Source organism: Cibotium barometz, chromosome 11 (genome assembly GCF_041138505.1).
Source record: "Cibotium barometz isolate CiBa-2024 chromosome 11, ASM4113850v1, whole genome shotgun sequence".
In the NCBI taxonomy this organism is placed as follows: Eukaryota; Viridiplantae; Streptophyta; class Polypodiopsida; order Cyatheales; family Cibotiaceae; genus Cibotium; species Cibotium barometz.
Window position 1 is genome coordinate 26,369,941 of NC_141056.1, and position 16,233 is coordinate 26,386,173.

General features: G+C 39.7%; 1 protein-coding gene across 1 annotated transcript; it reads left to right on the forward strand.

Annotated features, from left to right (window-relative positions):
• The first annotated feature begins 11,693 nt into the window (after nt 1-11,693).
• On the forward strand, nt 11,694-12,949 carry LOC147633967 (uncharacterized). Its single transcript, XM_086805046.1, has 2 exons — nt 11,694-12,150; nt 12,512-12,949. The coding sequence occupies exons 1-2, from the start codon at nt 11,836-11,838 to the stop codon at nt 12,755-12,757; spliced, it is 561 nt and encodes a 186-aa protein (XP_086661172.1). The 5' UTR covers nt 11,694-11,835; the 3' UTR covers nt 12,758-12,949.
• The last annotated feature ends 3,284 nt before the right edge of the window (nt 12,950-16,233 follow it).

Consider the following 16,233-nt stretch of genomic DNA (forward strand, 5'->3'; position numbering starts at 1 on the left):
GGACTGATGGATCCGTAAACCGAGACTCAAACTTTTGTTTTTACGATAGGAAAAAAAAATAAAATAAATCCCGGACAGTAACTGTTCTATGGATAGGAATCAACGGCTGTGCCTCTTGAATGGGGAAAAAAGCGTTGATCCCAATGATCCAAGTGCAAGTTTCTTCCTTGAACTGACTAAGTATCTTATAGATGTAATCGGACCATCTCGATCAGAAATGATCTTGACTACGTTAGAGTAAAAGTTATCCTGGTGGAATCGCCCGTGCTTTCCGGTAAAGGAAGTTTTTCCGGGCTCGGTTTTGGAACAACCGACGGATTAGTCTCTTATCCGGATATCCGTGGGCGAGGCCCCGAGTGTGGGACCCCTGTCCCACGCGAGAAGCGCTACTTCCGCTGCCAGTACCCCGAATCCGTTGCTCGGTGGGAACAGGGATCTTACAGAGATCCATGGCTCCAAATAAATCTATTTCTAGAAATACTCCATGATTGTTGTCAATTGGTAGAACTGATTGTCTTGTAGTAGTAGAAGGTAATTCATCCATGTCATCATCCTCTTCTAGCTCTAGCATGAGTGTTGTCGATGCATCATGATCATACTTAGCTTGAATCTCTTCTTCTTCTAGATTATCTCTAGTGTCTGTTTCTCATTCAAGATGTATTTGCTCAATGAGTACACCTTCATCTGATCCTAATCCTGTGTGAGCCTCACCTACTTCCTCAACTAGTATATCTTCTTCTTGTTCTTCTAGTTGTTCAATAGGTGCTAGTGGTGTATGCTCAACCATCACATGATCTGGGGGAGTTCCTCAAACAGTCAACTGCTATTTTCACCTCTTCAAATATTTGTTTTTCATGTGGATTTATTTGGATCCCAAACAACCATTTATGATTTGTCGGGTCTTCCACAAAGATGATTTGCTCACAGTGCTCTGGTAGCACAAATGTGTTCCTTCGGTCAGTCCATATCTTTGTGCAGTCTACTTGAAGAAATCCACACCTGTCTTTGCGTGCAGTTACATGCGTCCCTTGAGTTACCAACTTGAACTATTTCACATAAAAAATGAACATATCAAACTTTTTGAATTCAACCTTGATAATATCTTGGATTGTTCCACAATAATCTAGCATGCCTACTTCAGTATTGCCATCACTTGCACTTGAACGACTTTCTTGCATGAAATTAGCCTTCACACTACAATCAAATGTTGTTCTCTTTTTATGTATTCTTTCTACTCGAAAGTGACGTCCATGTGACCAAATTGTCTCAAACTTATGATAATCCAAGCACAATAAATAAGAACTTTTATTGTATAAGTGCACAAAAGCACAACATAAAAGACAATGCGTAGATATCTCTAACTCACATACATGGAAATCACAACCAATGCAAGCTTCTCCTCCTCATCACTTATTGATTCCCCATTGTGTTTAGCTTGTAGTATGGTTTGCTCCTTGAGCCATTTATTAGAAGGAAAGCCTAGAAGAAGTGCAAGTTCTGTTGGGTACGGTATTGTGCAGGTTGTTGTTCGACTCCTTCTAAAACTCAAATGAGCTTGGTCCCTTGCAGCCTTCACCAAGTTATATCTCTCGATCCATTTCTCCATAGCATGCGAGTTTAAGATACAAAATTTATTGATCTTCTTACATAATTCTACATCCATTGTTCTCACAAGGCCTTTCCCTTGTGGCTCTTCCCCAACTAGTCGATCATCTTTTTCTTGTGTCCATAATCTTGGCATATCGGGATCAGATGTGCTGAGAAATTCAGTTATATATACAAGTGATTCTTGAACAAGCCATCCCACTGCCATACTACCTTTAGGACAAGCTCTTTGATGAAAAAATCCTTTAAGTGTCTTCATAAATCTCTCCAAGAAAAACATCCATTAGTTATGGACAACCCCAGCCACAGTAACTTCATCAACCACATGAACTAGTAAGTGCAATTGAATGGTTAAAATACTTGTTGTAAAGTATTTCTCAGCCATTGTAACAGCCTCAATGAAGTTTAACCATGCTGCTTCCAATGTGTCTCTACTAATCTCTTGCCTTGATATCCAACGCACCACTGCACCAATTTTGTAAATTGTTGCTCTAATGTCATCGTTGAGGTAATCCTTGATGGCTATAAGAAGTATGAATTGCAAGAATTTGTGCCAATCATGACTCTTCAAGCCACTAAGCTCATCGTCCTTTGTAAATGCTCCCTTCAAGCAATGCATACATCTTGTAGGGATACGAAACTCACTAATGCACTTCTTTATATGCCGTTGCTCTTCCTTTGTTATGACCCAAGGTGCTTCTGATAGCTTCACCTTTCCATCTGCTCTATTTTGGACCCATAAGTGGTGCATGCGTTGAACCTCTTGTAAATCATCTCGTTGTGCCTTGCTCTCCTTTGCTCTTATGAAGGTTTTCCAAAGCACCTCGGCTATATTCTTAAAAATGTGCATTAGGTGTAAGAACCTCCCCTTCTGATCTTATAATTATTCCCCTCTGAAATAAAAGAAAGATCCTATTTTACCCTATTTTGGCCTAGAGAGAGAAAATGTCTAGAGGGAGGTAATTCAAAATTGAGATATTTTTGGATATAAAAATCTTCCTAGTGTCTAAAATGGTTTTTGCTACAACAGAAATTCAAAAATCTTCCTAGTGTCTAAAATGGTTTTTGCTAAAACAGAAAATATCTAGAGGGAGGTAATTCAATCGGAAATTTTGAGGATTATGATCAGTGACACTATGATTTTGTTAAATGATTGTTTTAAAGATAGTTGAATCTGTGAAAAAGGCAATTTCAAATTGGGTGTGTAAGTGGTGTGACTAGTTTTAAGTTTGCATGAATATCCGGCTAGAGGACCTAGAAACTCTTTTCTCCCTGGTACTCGGGACAAAACCTAACCAAATTCCTAATTGGATCCCATCACTACAGTGGTTGAACGGTTGGCTAAGCCACGGGACTGGATGGGGTTAGGCTGGACTGATGGATCCCTAAAATGAGACTCAATTCTGTTATGGTACGATAGATGAAGTAAATCCCGGATAAAAATTGTTCTATGGAAAAGAATCAACAGCTGTGCCTCTTTATGAGGAAAAAAACGTTGGTCTCTATGATCCAAGTGCAATCTTTTCCTTGATCTGACTGTGGGACTTACGGGTTTGGTCAGATCATTTCAATAAGTTAAGGCTTTTGACTACGTTAGAATAAAAATATTTTGGAGGAATCGCCCGTGCATTTCGGGCGAGAGAAGTTTTTCCGGGTTCGGTTTTGTAAGAACCGAGGGATTAGTCTCTTGTCCGGATATCCGTGGGCGAGGCCCCGAGTGAGGGACCCTGCCCCGTGCAAGAAGTGCTACTTCCACTGCTAGCACTCTTGAATTCATTGCGCGGTGGGGATAGGGATCTTTCAGTTGGTATCAGAGCAAATTTGGCTAATGTGGATCAACCGAGAAGCCAAAAATGTTAAAAATTTATGAAGTAGTAGTAAAAGGTTATAATTGTATCATAAAATTTATAGAAATTGATATTCTAACTGAAAATCATAAATAAGTAACTGGGTCTTTAGATGTAAGTACCACAATTATATGGAAGCCCTGACTTGCTTGAGGCCTAGACATGATGGTATTTACCTTATAGTTTCAAGGACCGTGACTACCCGTATATACCGAGGGTATAACTGTAGCTCTTTACTGGTAGTATGAATGGGACGAGTCCCTGCTGTGAATGATGTTCGTAACTAGAATGACGATAATGACTTCAGAAAATCACTATGAGATTCGTGGATTGTGCTCACAGATTGCTACTGTTAACACTTGGCCTAGTGAATCAAGTTAAGGGATGACCAATTAAAAACCTGTATAATTGAAATTTCCCTTGGAGGAATGTTCAGATGGAAATTTCGGTCTAATGGACCATATTCGTGTTAAGGATATGAATGTTATGATTTAAAGGAATTGTTATCTAATGATGAGTTCTATATAAGGGATATTTATCCCAGGATTCTGTTGGGTTCACCAGACTTTAAGGAATCCCAGAATCAGTTGGATCTTAAGGGAAAGAATTGTCCTATAGTTGCAAGATGAGGACATCTCGCGTTTTTTAAGTGGGGTAGGATGTAAGATTCCTCCCTCCAGCTTTTGAGGTGTGCATATGTAAGAACCTCCCCTTCTGATCTTATAATTATTCCCTCTCTGAAATAAAAGAAAGATCCTATTTTACCCTATTTTGGCCTAGAGAGAGAAAATATCTAGAGGGAGGTAATTAAAATTGAGATATTTTTGGATATAAAATCTTCCTAGTGGCTGTTTTTCCTAACACAGAAATTCAAAAAGAACTTTCCAATGTGTAATTGGAATTAATTGAAAATAGGTAAAAAGGACCTTAGCCTAAGGGTCCAGATTTTTAGAAGTTTTTAGATTATGGTCCAATTAAGGTTCCTATGGACAAATAAGATTAATCCAAATGTAGGGAGGAGATAAATTGAAGAAAAAAAGAAAAAATCCCAAAAATGAGTAAATGCTCACATAAGATGAAGAGTTGACTATAAGGACAAGGTTTATTAGTTAAAAAAGAAGAGATATTAAGATGAAATGATGCATTTTTGACGCCTCAGTGTGGGGATCACTCCTCATGAAGGAGGCACCTATTTTACATATATGGAGGAGTTTTAAACTCATAAATAATGAGATATTTTCATCTCTCCTCTCTCCTATTTCAACTAGATCCAAAAAGTAAGCTAAAGTGACCAAAAAATGGTTAAAAATTGACCAAACTGATATGGAAATTTCTAGAATCAGTTTGCTTGGTTAGAGGCTCATTTTTTCTTATAAATAGAAGGCTCCCTCTTTGTAAAAAGTTAATGGTGTTTATGCACTGTTACTCTACTCCTACACCTAGAGCTAAGTACATTGAATTTTCTTGATAATTCAATTGTTTTTGGCTTAATCCTCTCCAAAGTAATTAGTGGCCACTCTTGCTTCAAACAAGAGTAGAACCCTCAATCCCTCAAGCCAAAGGAAAGCTTACAACTCTATGTAAGCTAAATTTTTCTTACTTTTTAAATTTAAATCTATGGTTTTGTTGATTTTTCTTGTTTTATAAATGATTAAAGTGAATTCTGATGCTATGCCTTGATGAAAAGGCCATCCCCTTCTCTTCCTTACAATTCAGCCTTTCTTTATCCTAGAATGTTTAACAAAAAGATCAATTAAACTTTTATTATTATTTACTCTCTTGAAAAGTGAAAATTGAGTAGATTAGAGTCCTTAACAATTGAGGTTAGTTTAAATTAAAAATAGAATGTTAAAAATGAGAAATGGTCAGCCATACAAAGGAGGTTATGGTAAAATTTTCTAGAATTTTATGAAAAAGAGATTTTTTTTTTTGTTATTCCAAAAGAGTAATTCCCACCGTTTGTGCATTCTAGAAGAAATATTCTAATTTACTCCATGTACATATTCACTTATTAATATACATGGATATTATTGATATTAATTATTGAATTTAATTTCTATGCATTGAATGATGCATAATGAAAATTTTTATTATAAAAGTGTTGTTTTCATTGAATTTAGTTTCTATGCATAAAAAGATGCATAATGAAAATTTTTATTATAAAAGTGTTGTTTTCATTGAATTTAATTTCTATGCATAAAAAGATACATAATGAAAATTTTTATTATAAAAGTGTTGTTTTCATTGAATTTAATTTTATGCATAGAAAGATGCATAAAGGAATTATTTCTATTTCGAAAGTGTTATTCTCATTAAAATTGATTTTATGCATAGAAAGATGCATAAAGGAATTATTTTTATTTCAAAAGTGTTGTTCTCATTAAAACTGATTTTATGCATAGAAAGATGCATAAAGGAATTATTTTTTATTTCAAAAGTGTTGTTCTCATTAAAATTGATTTTAGACATAGAAAGATGCATAAAGGAATTATTTTTATTTCAAAAGTGTTGTTCTCAATAAAATTGATTTTATGCATAGAAAGATGCATAAAGGAATTATTTTTTATTTCAAAAGTGTTGTTCTCATTAAAATTGATTTTATGCATAGAAAGATGCATAAAGGAAATATTTTTATTTCAAAAGTGTTATTCTCATCAAAATTGATTTTATGCATAGAAAGATGCATAAAGAAATTATTTTCATTTCAAAAGTGTTATTCTCATTAAAAGTTGATTTTTATGCATAAATAGATGCATAAAGAATCTTTATATGAAAATTAGAATTCTCTTAAAATCTATGTTTAAATTCTATGATTGGATGTGATGTGAATAGAGGTGATGAGATGTGAGGTGAATAGATGTGATAAGATGTGATGTGAATCAGATAGATGTGAATACATGGATGGATGTGATGTGAACAGAGATGATGAGATGTGATGTGAATAGATGTGATGAGATGTGATGTGAATCAGATAGATGTGAATGGATGGATGGATGTGATGTGAATAGAGGTGATGAGATGTGAGATGAATAGATGTGATGAGATGTGGTGTGAATCAGATAGATGTGAATGGATGGATGGATGTGATATGAATAGAGGTGATTAGATGTGAGGTGAATAGATGTGATGAGATGTGATGTGAATCAGATAGATGTGACTGGATGGATGGATGTGATGTGAATAGAGGTGATGAGATGTGAGGTGAATAGATGTGATGAGATGTGATGTGAATTAGATAGACATGAATGAATGGATGGATGGATAATCCTCACGGTTGATTATGCATTTAATCAACGAGGGTATGCTTTGGATTTATTCTTGTGGATGAATGTGTTTGTTAAAATTTTTAAAAAAAATCTTTGTAAAAGGTTAATGGTGTTTATGCACTGTTACTCTACTCCTACCCAGAGCCAATTACATTGAATTTTGTTAGACTAAATGAGCTGGCGCTATAACTATGCCAGTCTCTAGAATGGCTATCACACAGCCTGTCATCCCACTGGCCGCATATCACCCAAGATCTCACCAACCATGCCAGTGGTGTAAGTGTGGGGCCTATCCCCCAGGCGGGTCATCAGTGGTGGGCACCGCCTCACTAGACGAGCTCGATATCTCAACACTCCCCCTCGAGCTCAACTCCATCTCATGTACACCAAGCGAAGCCCTGAATCTGCAGAGCTTCTCTGTACCCAATGCTTTGGTGAAGATGTCAGCTACCTGATCCTCTGTGCTGACATAAACAAGGTCAAGGTCTCCTGCTAAGACCTTCTCTCTGACGAAGTGGTAGTGAACCTCTATGTGCTTCGTACGAGCATGAAAGACTGGGTTCCTGGCCAACTGTATACTGCTAATGTTGTCACAGAAAATGATAACTTGTCTATCCACTGATAGACCCAAATCTGCAAGTAGCTTTCTCAACCAAGCTACCTCACATGCTGCCATAGCAGCTCCTCTGTACTCGGCCTCTGTACTGGATAGAGCAACCGTAGGCTGCTTCTTGCTGCTCCAAGTCACAGCAGCACTCCCCAAAGAAAACATGAATCCACTGGTAGATCTTCTATCTGAGATACTACCAGCCCAATCAGCATCTGTGTACCCATGTACACATATCTCTGTCCTAGTCTCATAGAATAGTCCACAATGCAAAGTAGACTTCACATACCTTAGTATGCGTCTCACTGCATCCAAATGCGGTTTCCGTGGAACCTGCATAAACTGACTCACCAACCCAACAGCATAGCTCAAATCTGGTCTGGTGATCGTCATGTAGATCAAACTTCCTACTATGCTCCTGTACATAGTAGGATCCTCCAAGATCTCTCCTGAATCTGCACTCAACTTGCCATTTTGATCCAATGGCACAGAAATAGGCTTACAGCCTGTCATACCATACTTGGACAACATGTCCAAGCTATACTGTCTCTGCAGTAATCCAATACCATGTGGTGACCTAATCACCTCAATGCCCAAGAAATATCTGAGCTCTCCCAGATCCTTCATCTCGAACTTCTGTCTAAGCAAGATCTTTACATCAAAGATCTCTGCATCATGGTCCCCCATAATGATCAAGTCATCTACATAGATGACAACAAGCACAACCCCTCTATCACCATGTCTCACATACAATGAGAAATCTGCATTGGCTACATGAAAGCCAATAGTGACAAGATATGCAGAAATCTTGTCAGACCATGCTCTTGGTGCTTGCTTTAAGCCATACAAGGCTTTCTTCAACCTGCACACATGCTCGGGGTGACCCACATCCTCATAACCAAGTGGCTGCAACATATACACCTCTTCTTGCAAATCCCCATGCAAGAATGCATTCTTTACATCCATCTGATGTAAAGACTATTGCTTTGACGCAGCCACTGCTATCACAACTCTCACCGTTGCCATCTTGGCAACTGGGCTGAAAGTTTCCTCATAATCAATGCCATATGTCTGCGCATATCCTTTGGCTACCAATCTAGCCTTGTACCTATTTATGCTTCCATCACTGTTATGTTTAACTTTGTACACCCACTTGCATCCAATGGCTTTCTTGCCTTCAGGCAATTGCACTAAATCCCAAGTTTCATTTCCATATAGTGCATCCATCTCCTCATCCATAGCTTTCTCCCAACACACATTTCCAACAGCCTCATTAATGCATGTGGGCTCAACAACCTGCACAACCTTTGCCATATATGCATAGTGATGTGCCACATAACCATCATATGTAAATCTCTGCACAGGGTTCTTCACTCTCCCTGATCTTCGCAGCTTTTCATTCATGGCTTCCATAGCCTTCTTTACACCAGGTGTTCTCATAGCTCGGATCCCAAGCTCCTTATCAAGGCTCATATCTGAGCCACTAGACTCTCCATCAACATGAGAATGCCCTGCAGAAATGTCAGGCATACCAAGGGGCTCAACCACTTTCTCTTTTCCTTTTCGTGATGTAGTAATCACATTTGCAGGGCTGGTATTATGACGCAGCCTGCCACTCCATGGTCTATCAACAGACCCACTAGATGAGGACTCTCCTGGTCCACTCAAAGACTGTGATTGCTGACCTGCATTCTGTGCAACCACACTTCCACTCACATCAGCCCCAATAGCTTCTTTTTCAGCAGCATACCAACTGCTCATCTCATCAAAGACAACATCCCTGCTTACCCTCAACTCACGTGTAGCAGGGTTGTAACACCTGTATCCCTTTTGCTCAAGGGAGTATCCAATAAACACACATTTTTCAGCTTCTGGATCCAGCTTAGTTCTCAGCTCATCTGGCACATGCACATATGCAATGCATCCAAAGACTTTCAGATGAGACAAATCTGGTTTTCTGCCAGTAAACTTTTCCTCTGGAGTTACATCATGTATGGCTGCAGTTGGAGTCCTGTTCATGATGTATACTGCTGTAGAAACAGCCTCAGCCCAATAGCAATGCGGCATATTCTTCTCTTCCATCAATGCTCGCGCAATCTTAGCAATGTGCCTGTTTTTCCGCTCAGCAACTCCATTTTGCTGCGGAGTGTATCTGCATGTAAACTGTCTCCGAATACCATTCTTCTTCAAAAATTCAAAGAACTCATTGGAGAAGCACTCTCCCCCTCCATCTGACCTTAGGCACTTTACATATTTCCCTGTTTGCTTTTCAACCAAAACTCTGAAATTCTGAAAGTGAGTGAACACCTCACTCTTCTCTTTCATGAAATATACCCACACTTTCCTTGTGTGGTCATCAATGAAAGTCACATAATACCTACAACCTCCCATAGATATGGTCTTCGTAGGACCCCATACATCTGAATGCACAACATCTAGTGCATTTCTGCTCACATATCTGTTACATGGAAACACATGCTTTGTTTGCTTCCCAAATTGGCATGCTTCACATATTTTCTGCATACCTTCCACTTTAAATTTTGGCAACCCTGTCACAATTCCTTTTGTCTGCATAGACTTCAATCTCTGCACATTTACATGTCCAATTCTTTTATGCCATATATCTGTGTCTGCAACAACTCCTGAACCATTTGCAAACATCGCAGCACTCATTTCAGGTATGTCTACATTCAATGTAAACATTCTGCCCACTCTGTTGCCTTTTGCAACCAACTTGCATTTGTCTTTGAAATCTTCAACATAACACCCATCAGGGTTAAACCGAACCTGCAAACCCTGCTCAATCATTTGGCCAACTGAAACCAGATTCTTTGTTATGTTCGGTACATGAAGTACATCTGCAAGGTACTTCACTTTGCCATCCTGCATAGACAATGGCACATCTCCAACATGGGCAATTGGATGAGCAGTGTCATCCCCTGTTTTCACAAAACCTGGTCTTTCCGGGTTTTTCATCTCCTTGAACCACTCCCCATGACTCGTCATGTGGTTCGAAGCGCCTGAATCCACATACCATACATTATCTTTTTGTGCTGCATCAACATTTTCAGACATGGCATTCACAACATGCTGCATAACAAACAACCTTTCATTATCCTCATTATTTCTGCTTGAGGATGCATAGTTGTTTTGCTGCACTTTCCCATTTTGCATGTCAGCCTGCTTCTTATAACATTCTGACTGCACATGTCCAGGCTTACCACAATAATAGCATTCACGTGCATCATTATATTGCCTTTGCCAATTTCCACGGCCTCTTTGACTCCCCCTGCCTCTGAATTTGGCTCTTTCACCTGCGTGTTGTTGTTGTTATTGTTGATTCTGGGACTGTTGTTGTTGCTGCTGCTGCTGGCCATAATTCTGATTACCTGTTCGGCCACCTCCTTGACCGCGTCCACGGCCTCCTCTACCTCGTCCTCTTCCTGAACTCGTGTAGAAGGCCTGTTGCTCTGAACTGTTTTGCTTTGTGAAGACTGTTGGTCTTCACCCAAGCTCTTCTCTTCAATAATCAGCATAGACACCAAATCTGTAAAGTTGGGAATGTTTTCCCGAGTCTGAATGGACGTCTTGAACGCCTTGTATTGTGGCCCGAGACCACGTAGACAGACTTCCACCTTATCATCATCATCTACTACTGACACACCAATAGATGCAAGGGATTCACAGACATGCTCTTTTTCTCCACAGTATGAAGTTCATTCTTCAACTATATCTTACGTGCCTTGGTATTTGTTTCATAGAGCTTTACCAAGGTGTCCCACGCCTCCTTGGGGGACTTGGCATCCTGAATGTGCCCAATCATGGTGTCCCCTCAAGTGCCTTTGCCTCCTCTAGCTGCCCCCCCTCACCTCAGCACTCCTTTGCCTCCTCGAGCTCCTCAAGAACATTCGCCTCTTCTAGCTGCTTCACTGCTCAAGCTGGTTTATTTTGCTCAAGGTCATTATATCTATACATATATACGTATGTATGCATATGTGTATGTATGTATGTATATATGTATGTATGTATGTATATATATTTCCTCTATAGTGTATACAAGATGAGGGGAGAGTGTAGAATGATTTGTTTTGTTTTAAATAAAATATTTTTAAGTATATATATATAGAGAGAGAGAGAGAGAGTAGAATGATTTTGGGTTTTTTAATAAGAAAATGATTTATTTTGTTTTAAATTATATATATATGTATATATATATAGAGAGAGAGAGAGAGAGAGACAAAGACAAAGTGTGTATAATGATTTTGGGTTTTTTAAATTAAAAAATGATTTGTTTTGTTTTAAAACTTAAAGATACATACATACATACATACATGCTGCTACAATGGCGTTCGAACTTGTGAAAGTTACAAAGCTGCTCATAATCTTATAATCCTCGCTTCGTTGTCTTCTTTCTCGCTTAATCAATCAATCACTCTGCCTCAGCTTAATCAATCACTCTGCCTCAGTTTAATCGCTTCTTTCTCGCTTAATCAATCACTCTGCCTCAGTTATGGGACACCATCACCACCATCACCATGGCCACCACCATGAAGAGCAGCATCATGGACACCATGGCTATGCAGGCGCTCCTGCCGTTTACTATCCCCCTCCTCCCTCCGCGTACCCCCCACCAGCACCTCTGCCTTACGGCCATGGCGCCCCCGACCCTTACAACTACGCCATTCAGCCGGCTCCATACGGCGCCCCCTCCTTTGATCCTTACCGGCAGCAGCAGTTGAATCACGCCATCGCCGACCAGCATCGTCATGCCCGAAACGAGCACGCCGCAGAAGCGGGCGCAGTGGCTGCGGGAGCATTTGCTCTGGTATGTTCTTCCCCTTCGTCTAGGGTGTCTTGAATCTAGGGTTAGGGTTTACGTTTTCTCAATGGCGAATGAGTTTTCTGACTTTTCCTAAGGTCATGGTTTCTGATTGTTACTTGTAGTTGGATATTATGATCCCGATGGTCTAAATAGTTTGATGTAGTCAATTATTGCAATAGCAAGCCATGCACCGCTCTTAGGGTTAGGGTTTCTACCTTCTTGATGTTAATGAATGTTGTCATTCCGCGTCGTTTTAAGGTCGGTGTTTCGAAGTAGTATGAAAACCTAGGGTTACTGTGTGTCATGTTTAGGGTTAGAGGTTCTTGTTGTGTGATGTGGATGAGTGTTGTGATCCTTATGGCAGTATGAAGCACATGAAGCCAAAGTGGATCCAGCCCACGCAGGCAGGCACAAGCTTGAAGCAGAGATAGCAGGGGCGGCAGCTGTGGGCTCGGCAGCATACGCCTTCCATGAACACAAAGAGAAGAAGAAGGATGAGCACCTCATTGCGAGCCTTGGCGGCGGCCAAAGTCATCATGGCCATGGCCATGGCCATCACCACAAGCATGAAGAAAATCGCCATAAAAGCCATCATCACCACTTCTGGTGAGATCATTGTCATGGAACATTAGCACCACCACTTTCTTTGTGTTGTTGGATTGTTTACGTTTTGGGTCTCTAATTATTTCTGACGCTGGGATTTCTATCTCAGCATATGGATTGTTATTTCATCAAGACTATCCTTTTTCTTTTTTTGGTTTTTGTATAAATATTTTAAATTTGATTTCTTCACGTTATGCAGTCATGATGACTTGTTTTGCTGTGTGGATGTGAAATTTGGGAAATACTGTGCATTAGAGAGAAGAAATGAATTTCCGAAGCTCTCTCTACATGAAGTATATGTTTTCAAAGAGTCTACAGTATTTGAGAAACAACTTGACAAGCTTGTGAAAGTAACACATTGTTGATGAGATAAACCAGCCATGCTTGTATATGAAACGGTGTGTCTATTCTGTTCTCAAGATTGAAGAAATTTGTGTGATTACACTAGCTCTGCAGCCATAAGATTTAAAGGATTGCAACCGAGTACCTTAAGTATGAGGAAACTGATGAGGAGTTTGATCCTAACATTGTACAAATACTAATTTTTTTCCCTCTAAATGTTATAGTAAATTTTCAATTTGGATTTCTAAAAATCCCATTCAAGTAAACTATCTCAATTTTCACCGTCTATATAAACCTCCTCTGACCTTCAAGTGCCACTTTCAAGTGATTTTAAATGTAACAAGGAAGAACATCCTATGGAAGAAAAGCTTTGCACATCAACTATATTCACAAAATCTTCCTCCAATTATTTCTTTCTAATTTCATGAATTAAGATTAAAACTTTGGTTTGATATTCTTCTCACTCAAATGTCATGTGCTTTCTTTTGCAAGGGGAGTGGGGGGGAGGAGGAAAACCTATCCCTTATTTTCTAGTGGAAGTGGCATGTGATTGAGAGTTCACCATTTTCCTTGCATAATTATGCACTTGCGCGCCTTTTTAGTTATCCATTTTTGTTTTCTTCTTTATCATTTAAAATGTGCTTTCTAGATTCTGTTACTCACTCACACAATAAAATTGGCGAATGCCTTTACCATACGATGTAAAACTAATCATTATATTGTCTTGACTAGACTAATCATTATATTGTCATGAATATAAATCATATAAATTTGCCACACTAGAATATAAAATCCATTAGGCTAGCCTGATAATTTACTTTCAATGTGAACTATTTGTTGATAGTGCACACCATTTGTGACCTTATGTACCATGGAATGCACATTTGTGTAGTCCTGGACCAAAAATTTGGATGATGATGAAAAACACATTTTTTAAACATGTTTTTTTCAGAATCTTATCTTAACCTATGAATTTCAAAAATCCAATTCGAACCAAGTCCCTACTCAAGTAAAGCATGCTAATCATGTGGCAACAACGGATTAGTAATCCAAAAACATTGAGGTATTCTTGCTCCAAGAAAGCTGAGCCAAAATGGTTGCAACAACAAAATAGGACCAAGAAGTACAGTAGCGCTGAGAGAGTTGCAACAAAGGACCTTCTTCGATTTCTTTACTCAAAACAAAGACTGTGTGGGAGAAGGAAGAATTAGGGTTAGGTTAATTCATGTGGGAGACATACACAGAGAGAACAAGGGAGAGAGAGAGAGAGAGAGAGTTGTGGGGATAAGTCAACTCATAATAGCATGAGTGTGTGACTCCCCTATCACACATGTATATTGCACTAGTACACATAGTGCACTTAGTACATTAAAAGTACTAAGTGTACTATGTACTATAACTTATGGGCTTGTACACACTATAAGGGTGGGCATAGTGCCTTTACCCCAACAACCTCCCACTTAAAGGCAAAGTGCCCTTAAATGAAGGAAAAGAAAAATCAGCATGTACATGATAATATACAAGGCCATATCAAGGCTGAAACTGGCCTCATCCAATGCCCATCAAGTGTCTGCAATGAGCAAAACGCTCCGGAGGCAAACTCTTTGTCAACAGATCAGCCGGGTTGTCATCCGTATGAATCTTAACAAGCTGAATTTGCTTGTTCTCTATCACCTCTCTGATGAAGTGATACTTCACATCCACATGCTTCGTCTTTGCATGAAAAACGGGGTTCTTTGCCAACTGAATGGCACTCTGACTGTCACAATGCAACAATGGAATATCCCCTGTATAACCCAAATCAACCACTAACCGAGATAGCCATAATGCCTCCTTGCAAGCCTCTGTGGGCTGCAATATACTCGGCCTCTGTAGTAGATAAGGCCGTGCACTTCTACATCCTGGATATCCATGACACAGCACCTCCTGTGAATGTAAACACATAACCGGTAGTAGACTTTCGGTTATCTGGATGACCGGCATAATCCGAATCCGTGTAACCATGCACTAATGCATCCTGTTTGCCAAAGCAAATGCACATATCTTGTGTGCCCTTCAGGTATCTCATGACACCTTTCACTGCTTCCCAATGCTTCTTGCCAGGGTTGGCCATGTATCTAGAAACCACTCCCACTGCAAATGCAATGTCCAGCCTAGTAGCAACCATGGCATACATGAGACTGCCACATGCTGAAGCATACGGAATCTTGGCCATATCAGCCCTGTCTCTATCTGACTGTGGGCTGTCCATAGCACTGAGTTTCACATATGGAGGCAAAGGAGTACTAGTCTTCTTCCCCCCGTCCATATTGAACCTCTGCAAGACTTTGCCAATGTATTCCTTCTGAGACAAATACAACACATGCTGATTTCTGTCCCGAAGTATCCGCATACCCAAGATGTGATTTGCATCACCCAAATCCTTCATATCAAAGGTTTGATGCAGCCTCTGCTTCAAGGTATCCATCTCCTTACGAGATTTCCCGGCAATCAGCATATCATCAACAGACAAGATGAGGATCAATAGACTGCCATCCAAAGCTTTCTTGGTGTACAAGCAGTGATCTATGTCACTTCTCCTGAATTTCTGGGATTTCATGAATGTATCAAATTTATGATACCATTCCCTTGGTGCCTGTTTGAGCCCATAAAGACTCTTTTTCAGCTTGCATACAAGCTTCTCCTTTCCACTTACTGCATAACCCTCTGGCTGTTGCATATATATCTCCTCATGGAGATCACCGTGAAGAAAAGCAATCTTCACATCCATCTGAATCAAGTCCAGATCATCATGCGCAACCAAAGCCAACACAGCTCTAAGTGTGGTCATTTTGACCACTGGAGAGAAAATCTCATCAAAGTCCACACCATATTCCTGCTTGAAGCCCTTAGCCACTAACCTGGCTTTGTATCTTGGCTTTGCATCTGGTGCAACTTTGAGCCTGTAAACCCACTTGCATGGCAAAACCTTCTTGCCTGCAGGCAAATGCACCAACTTCCAAGTTCCATTTTTATGCAGAGAATCCGTCTCTGACTTCATGGCACGCTCCCATAGAGCCTTGTCTGCCCTCTGTAAAGCCTCTTTATAACATGAGGGCTCCCCACAGTCAGTGAGCATCAAGTAGTCAACCCCTAGAACAA